This window comes from Saccoglossus kowalevskii, chromosome 6 (assembly GCF_978046115.1).
Source record: "Saccoglossus kowalevskii chromosome 6, keSacKowa6.1, whole genome shotgun sequence".
Lineage (NCBI taxonomy): Eukaryota > Metazoa > Hemichordata > Enteropneusta > Harrimaniidae > Saccoglossus > Saccoglossus kowalevskii.
In genome coordinates, this window is record NC_140646.1 from 15,975,195 (window position 1) to 15,982,931 (window position 7,737).

Sequence of the window (7,737 nt, forward strand, 5' to 3'; positions counted from 1 at the left end):
TTTAAATGAAAATAAGCCTCGTTTTCCTTCAGAACTGAAACATACCCGTTAGCTTTGTAAAAAACAAGTCCTTAATTCTAAAACTAAGCAAATGTGGCCAAGATTTGTAACAGTCGTCCCGAGACGTAGAAATTGGTTGAGCAAGAGTACAAAGTCCCAAGTATACGTTTACTATTCATAACGATTGTTTCCAATCACATAAAATAAAGATAAAGATGAGAACAAAAAAACGAACTTGACAAGTTTTAATTCGTTTACTAATTCCTATGAATAGGTGGGCGTGCGTTCATATCTGTTTTTGTGTCTCTTTGAGAGGAACAAATGTGAACAAGTTACGCCGACGTTGAAGGGGTTTAAAATGTGAAATCCTGTTGAAGGAAGACGGGTTAACAGCACGGGTGTAAGTACGTATTACGTAAAACGTGTAGTTGCACCGGTGCTGACTGATGTTTTACTCATCTTTATTTGTGCATCTGCGAATTGCGAAATACTTATTGTCTTATTGTTATATTTGTCATTTCAACTTGCACACAATGCTTTTAATCTGATTACGATTACACCACGTTTGGTTTTTTGAATGTTCACGGTATGAATGTGTATTCCCAAAAATTCTAAAAAATAACTTGAAATACCCCTTTCCTGTAAATAGCGCCCTCTAGCGACAACACACTATTATAACCAGATGGATGACACGAAGGCCGTAAAACAATGCCTTTATTTCGCTACTGCGCAACGCAATCTCTTAAATATATGACTTCGACCTAGCAGCTGTCTCTGTTTCGGTAAATATCCGAAAATTCTTTACCAACAAGAAACAGAGACAAATTTACGGAATATAAACATCAATTCCTACCTCTGAGTCATTATGAGTGATACATATCCACGAAACTGTAAAATGGCGATAAAGTGATAAACTACCAGAACTAACAATGGCGACCAGAAAGTGTAGCTTTATCTTTGCGAACGACCACTATCAACGTGTCAAAGTTCAAGTATATATGTGGTCACGCGAACATTAATGAAAGCTTTAACTTCAAAATTTGACCAATTGCAGCGCGTTAACACGCCACCTTATCCGTAGTTTATAACTTCCGTGTGCAGTAATATATATTTGCTTGTAACGTTGCTGAGTCGGTCACAAACAGAAGCTAACTAAGACACAATATATCTATACAAAATGCAGAATTCATCATTCGATCTGGATGTCGGTGAAAATGTTGGAGTCTCGAACTATTATACTGGCTTGAAAAGGGACGTAAATAAGGCAAACCTACCCCCCATCTTGGATTCAAGCTATCTTGAAATGAGAGACGTATCGGTAAGTATTTGGTTTCACTCAATCGCGTTTTTCGCTAGCGATGTTCAGTTTCACACAGTACGTGAAAAATATAATCTTTCCTCGGTATAATAAAACCAATAAAATGGGGACACTAATAGTGGGTTAGTAAGACGTACTGGGTTACACAAATATTATAGTTTTACGAACAAGTTGTAAATAAAGTTGAGGAAATTCATGAATATATCATGTTTGGGACACTGTCTTTAAAAACTGTCTGTTGAAAACAGTCAGTCAACATAAGAACGAATAGGTAATACACAAGAAGGGTGTTTTCAAAAATGGTCGTTTTTATTCTTCTACGAATTTTATGTCTACTCACAATAATCCTAAACTCGCAAAGTTAGCTTAACAACTAATATATTTAGTAGAGTGCAAAGTGCATATTACTTATTAACTATATTTTTGTTTGCACAGACAAAATGTGGTGTAATGGTTGTGTTAAAAACGAGCTCAGTTACTTTTCACAAAAGCTTGACTAAATTTCACAAAATTGATAGTTCGCATAATCCAAAGTTGATCACGACGATGCTACCGATGTACGATAGCCCACCCCACAGAAGTGATTATATGCGTGTTTGTGGGAAACTAGAAAAACAATTAAATTCAATTATAGAAAACGTTGTATTTCATGTTTTCAGTACATTATTACTGTACCAAAAGCAATGTGGTGTTTTAAATGTATACATGCGTATGTGATAATCTTAATAAGCATTTCAATGCTGAGAATATCGAAATAGTGTAAAAGAGACTACTTCCAAGTGTTCTTAAATCAATGATGAAAGCATGACCAATCCTGAATCAATTCACAAAAATTAAAGCTCTTTTATGTGCACAAATCAAATTTCAAATCAGTGTGGTTAGTGTTTTTAAAGATTTTTAAAAATCATGTTATGCCATTTTTCGATAAATTAATCTGAGGGACTAATTTTATGGTCGATATTTGTTGTACAACACAACCCTATTTCTTTTCATATAGAATTATATGAATGAGACTTATATGAAATCAAACAGTAAACATTTTCAGCTACCCTGGTTCTGTAGAAAATTTGGATTACTTTGTATATGTGCATCCTTAGCCATCTATGCGTCGCAATTTATAACAATGCTTGACCTACGCTATAAATTCATAACCTCGGCTTATGTGCGTTTCTTTGTATAACAGTGCCTATCCTACGTTATAAATTTATAGCATAAATTGTCTAGACGCTGACGTTTATAACAGAGACTGATACTTGTGGCTGGTCGGCATGTTTGCATAGTAATCAACAAATTGTTTGACTTGTATATTTTTAAAAGCTGTCACCAAGGCGATGCAGCTTAAGGGCGCCCTGTGTATATCAGTGACGTTGCGTGTTAGTTCGAACCCAACCTCTGCTGGTTCCATTCTCTGGTATTAACTATTTGCCGGCTGATCCTTCTATGCAAACACTTTTATATACAAATACATATTTTTCACCCATGGTCACCGTTGAAGTCACAATTGACAGTTCATATGTAAATATTGAATCATGAACTACTTAACAAACAATAGGTAACCATCGATTTTCTTGATCTGCACTCTATTTAAAAACCCACCAAACGGCAAAAATTTGCGTTCAAACAACTGTCAAAATGTGAGTGAGAATTTCATAACTTTGAATTACAAGAGCAAAATGTCAACCAGGCCCGACAACGCGTTGGGGGATTAAAGAAAAACAGGTGTGCATTCTTATTTATGAAATGGGCAATCGAAACAAAGGTATTTGACAACTTTTTTCTCATCTTTGTATATACCATTACAAATTTCTGAACTTGGTATTTATATATCAAAATTAGGTTTATTTCAAGTGAATGAGAAATGCAAAATATTGTCTCAAACAATGCAGTCTAATAACTCGTGTAATTATAATATTTACTTTACTAATTTGAACATTGTTTCGCAGTTATTTCATTCAAATAAAATTACAGTAATGTGATTGACCAGAGATGTATTTATTGATGTTGGATTTGTTGGCATACTACTATGGCAGTAAAATAGCTACTTTTTCAAGCTAGACGTGTCACCTCATTCTTTAACTCGTCTCGATTGTTCTAACCCATGATTTAAGTTAAGCATTTCTGGATTGTTTTTATGAAATTAATAAGGTGTTGAACGTTTTTCAAAACTTTATTTTTTATTCATATTATTGGTAAAATGTATCAGTGGTGCAATAAAATTTCAAAGCGATATTTCAAAAACTAATATTTTAAAATATGCTATGTTATTTGTTTTAATACTAAATGTACTACAATTACCAATGATGCTACGACAATAATGCCCCCCCCCCCCAAGTATGTTGAATATACTACTTCCGGGTTTGCTTTACAGTAATATGGTCGTCGAATCATGTGCCAATAACAATTTGAAAATCACGGGCACTATATTATTCCTTGACATCACAGAACAATTACATTCATTTACATTCATCGGTTTTCTCATACAAGATCACAAAAATAATGGCGGAAAAGAAAACAATAAGATTGGATATCTAATGAAGTAAATCCGAACAACGGCAAAAGGAGCGATGTTGACTGGCATGATTTTTGCTTGTATTATTCAGGGAGAGATCCACTACGCAGACACAGATATGTTACATGGTTATGATGGAGTAACTCCTAGAATGATGTCTGCTCAGCAAACCAGCTATACACACATGAAAACGGAGCCCCCAGTAAGTTTAGTGATTGATGAAATCAACTCGTTTTATTCATTGCAGTGATTGAGTAACTAGATAATGCCACCGGTAAATATCTGGTCTATGTAAATATCTGCAATCTAAGCAATGTCTTAAGGAGAAGTATATGGTTCATAATAGCACATATTATTGAGCGTTATAATTCAATTATTCATGTTTCTGTCTTAGGTGCACACGTCGATGTTGACGTCAAAAGAAGATATAATAGTTGAAGAACCTAAAGATCTTCTAGAATATTATGACAGAGATGTAAAGAAAGAAGAACATACCAAGGTCTACAATATTCATGTCTAAATGTCACATTATGTGTCTGTGCCACCTTCATATACAAGTACAACAAACAAAAAACGAGTTACATTCTATCCTCTCAATAATGACCTCCTACTCCATATTATCCACATTAGCATACGTCCTCGGTTAGTGTACTAGTGTGGTGAGATGACCCTATCACATCAGCATCAACAATTTGAGTTTCTTACATCGATTTATTTTCATCACCATTGTTCTTTGAATCAGAAAGTGAAATCGTCAGCGGCGGCTGTTACAAGTCAACCCAAAGGAGCTCTAGCTACCATACCATCCCAGTTTGATGACAGCATGCTTGATCCAAAGTCACAAAATGTTATCCAAGCAGTGATGAGGCAGCATAAAAGTTACAAGGTGTTACAAGAGTGTGTTAAAGAGAATGCACAAGAGATGTATAAAGGAGCTTTCCGCAATTACCAAACTCAGCATGACAACTTGAGTTACGAAGATCTAATCGACAGTGAGTATGAATGCGATTGTCACGAGATATAGACAGAATATTGGTTTGTAATCACAGTACATCTTACTAAGCATCGAACCATCACAACAAACCAACAAATGTCTTCTGACATTTTAGAAATACACCTTACTACGCATCAAACCAGCCAACATCACAGTGAACGAGTCCAGCGACCAACGTACTTCTGGCAACTTACCAACTTACAGACCAGTTTCGCATAGAAAGTAATATTGTAAACAGTACCTAATAAACCAAAAGATCAATATAAGTTAAAATCAAAGATAAGCAAATAATAAAAGTAAAACAACAAAGTGCTCTTAGAATGTAGTACATATTTTGGTGAAAACACAAAAAATATACAAAAAATTTAAGCAAAATACACAGTAACCATTGGAATCTTCAATGAAGGATTTGATTCAGTCACATAACCAAGTTTCATCCAACGTAACATATGCATCGATTTTTAATTAGTGTAAATTATGAGCGTTAATGAAATATATATTTTGATAAGGTTAAAAGAAAATTTACGAAATATTTTGTGTAAATTTTACTTCCTGGTAACCTCTACTACACTCCTTAACATTGTATTCACAGAAGTATTTATGAGCGGTATATGACATACAAGTATTTTAAACTTTTATTAATAAACTATCGATTACGTTTTTGTTCAGGGTTCTCTTCACATAAATATTGTAATTAGAAGGAGTGTGTGAACGTGATGGTAAAGCACTCATTACAGTTTGTCGTCGTTAATTGTATTTGTATTCTATTACTCACAGGTCTGCTTATCGAAAACGAGAGAGTTTTAGTGAATAATGAATACATTTATTACACGCATGTTACATTTCACGATGAGGACGGGAATGAGATCCCAGGAAAAAATGATATGACTAAAGGAAGAGCATTTCTTACTACGCGAAGACTGCTATTGTTGTCGGCTGAAGACACTGCAGGTGATACTATGAGGTTATTATTCAGACAGTACGTCGTCGCATCGCCCTCTGCTGTGGATCGTTCGATACTCCCGCTGTACTGTCTTCGTGCATATATTGCAGTATCCTCGTATTAACCTTATTATTAAAGATCTTTTCCTCCCAGGAATACATCATAGCAAGGCCCAAATCCAAAACGTTCCGGTTAAACCCTGGGTGCAGCCATGTTTCCTTTTTATTATTGCAGGGCACTTACGCGCATAATCGTTTCATATTTGGAATTCACGTTTCCTAATATGGTAGGATGAAAATACGCGGTGCAATACCGCAAAATTACGTCACGCTGTAACTTATGGCGTTACGGCGACAGATGTATAATAACATGTATTAACATTCATCCAAAAAGCCATGTGGATATAATATGAATAATGTACCTATCTTTTTCAATTTAACATTTCTTCATTAATCGTTCGTTGATATTGAAATCGCCAAGCTAGTGTTAAATTAGCACTTGCTTAGAACGACTCAATATATATGCTCATTCCACAAATTGGTTTGATAATTTAACAGACATCAATATTTAATAGCAAAACACTCTTACTCTTTGTTACAGGTACTATACTCACGAAGCCTGAAGAACTTAAGAAAAAACCTAAAAGGTATTTTCTGGAGACATTTTGCAGTGACGTTCTGAACTATACCACTCTCCCAATTGATGGTTTCCAAAGTGTCGAACTGCATTCGTCGATGGGAGTTACTTCCAAGACCACTATCGAAGGCAGTAAAGGTGATTGCAGTGAATGTTGTGATACACTGTGTCCCTGCCTACATTGCTTGTGTTGCTGTGAGGTTGGTAGTTAGCAGTCATTCATACATAGTTAACTGCAATATTGTATTCGTTAATACCCTCATAATGTGAACTAGTGGATATGTTTTGCTGTGATAGGCACATTATGTCGTACAAACGTGACAACGCCATTTACTATAGCAAGTCTGCAACTTGCCTTTCCTTAAACATTTCAGTTTCTTTATATTATATTTTGTTTATTTATTGATTCTTAGATTCTTTCCTGTATGAAGAGTTGGGATGCAACACCGTACGAGATATCGGGCCATAACAACAGACATGTTACCATCGGAACGTTGATGCCCCCTTGGGGTAAACGTACCATGGTGACGTTATATTTTGACCCCACTATGCGATTGTCATTCGTCAACACTTTTCTGTCAGAAGTGCAAAGACATGCACCTAACTTGAATAAATTAAAACCGGGTAGTTGGGATACTTACAAAAACTGACCTAAAATTTACATATCAAAAGTCTGTGGTCCTTGGTAATAACCTTCTTGAAAGACAGGCATTTAATATCCACAGTAATTTACGCAGTAATCTACACAGTAATCAATTTGACAATGATCACAGTATAGTGATCGTCTTTCATAATATGTCAGCTTTTTTGATTTGGTTTCAATTGTCCGACAGAAGTGTGGCCTCCATTTCAAAAGAAACCACCTTGGATTGGTAGCTGCGTCATTCCATTATGTAATCATACGGCGGTTATAGCATTATTAATCCACGTTTTGTTTTGTTTCCCTTTGCAAATTTAAAGGCCTTAATCGAGAATGTGTTTTGATTGTTGGATTATTTGGATAATGCTTATGTGTACGTGTTTCACTTCAGTACATTGCTGTTGAAGAAAAATGACCTTACTTGTTATCCTACAATATAATATGTGTTTGAACTATCATAATTATACCAAATACAATGTGGTTATTTACGTTTTGGCAACGTTGCTTATTTTTTATCACGGACCCAAAGATAAATTTTTGTCTCTAGATTATCATGTTAGATTTTAAATCTTAATTTATCGGATTTCCGTCTGTGACGTGTTGTCACTAGTAGTTTTAAAAAAATATCTCATGCCAAGAGAACACACATATATGTGTTTTCCAATCGGATAATATATTACATACTATTCGATGATGG

The 7,737-nt window shown here is 35.0% G+C and overlaps 1 protein-coding gene across 1 annotated transcript; it reads left to right on the forward strand.

The window, feature by feature from the left end:
* The first annotated feature begins 1,136 nt into the window (after nucleotides 1-1,136).
* On the forward strand, nucleotides 1,137-7,050 carry LOC144356775 (uncharacterized). The gene is made up of 7 exons (XM_078011472.2): nucleotides 1,137-1,318; nucleotides 3,919-4,029; nucleotides 4,222-4,326; nucleotides 4,570-4,819; nucleotides 5,599-5,772; nucleotides 6,365-6,600; nucleotides 6,814-7,050. Exons 1-7 carry the CDS (start codon nucleotides 1,178-1,180, stop codon nucleotides 7,048-7,050), a joined length of 1,254 nt encoding a protein of 417 aa, XP_077867598.2. The 5' UTR covers nucleotides 1,137-1,177.
* Nucleotides 7,051-7,737: the final 687 nt, after the last annotated feature.

Excerpts from the sequence above, each read along its gene's own strand:
- LOC144356775 (XM_078011472.2), top strand. The coding sequence starts at position 1,178 with ATGCAGAATTCATCATTCGATCTGGATGTCGGTGAAAATGTTGGAGTC. Across the intron at positions 4,030-4,221 it reads ACATGAAAACGGAGCCCCCA|GTGCACACGTCGATGTTGAC; the intron begins GTAAGTTTAGTG and ends TTTCTGTCTTAG. Across the intron at positions 6,601-6,813 it reads ATTGCTTGTGTTGCTGTGAG|ATTCTTTCCTGTATGAAGAG; the intron begins GTTGGTAGTTAG and ends ATTGATTCTTAG.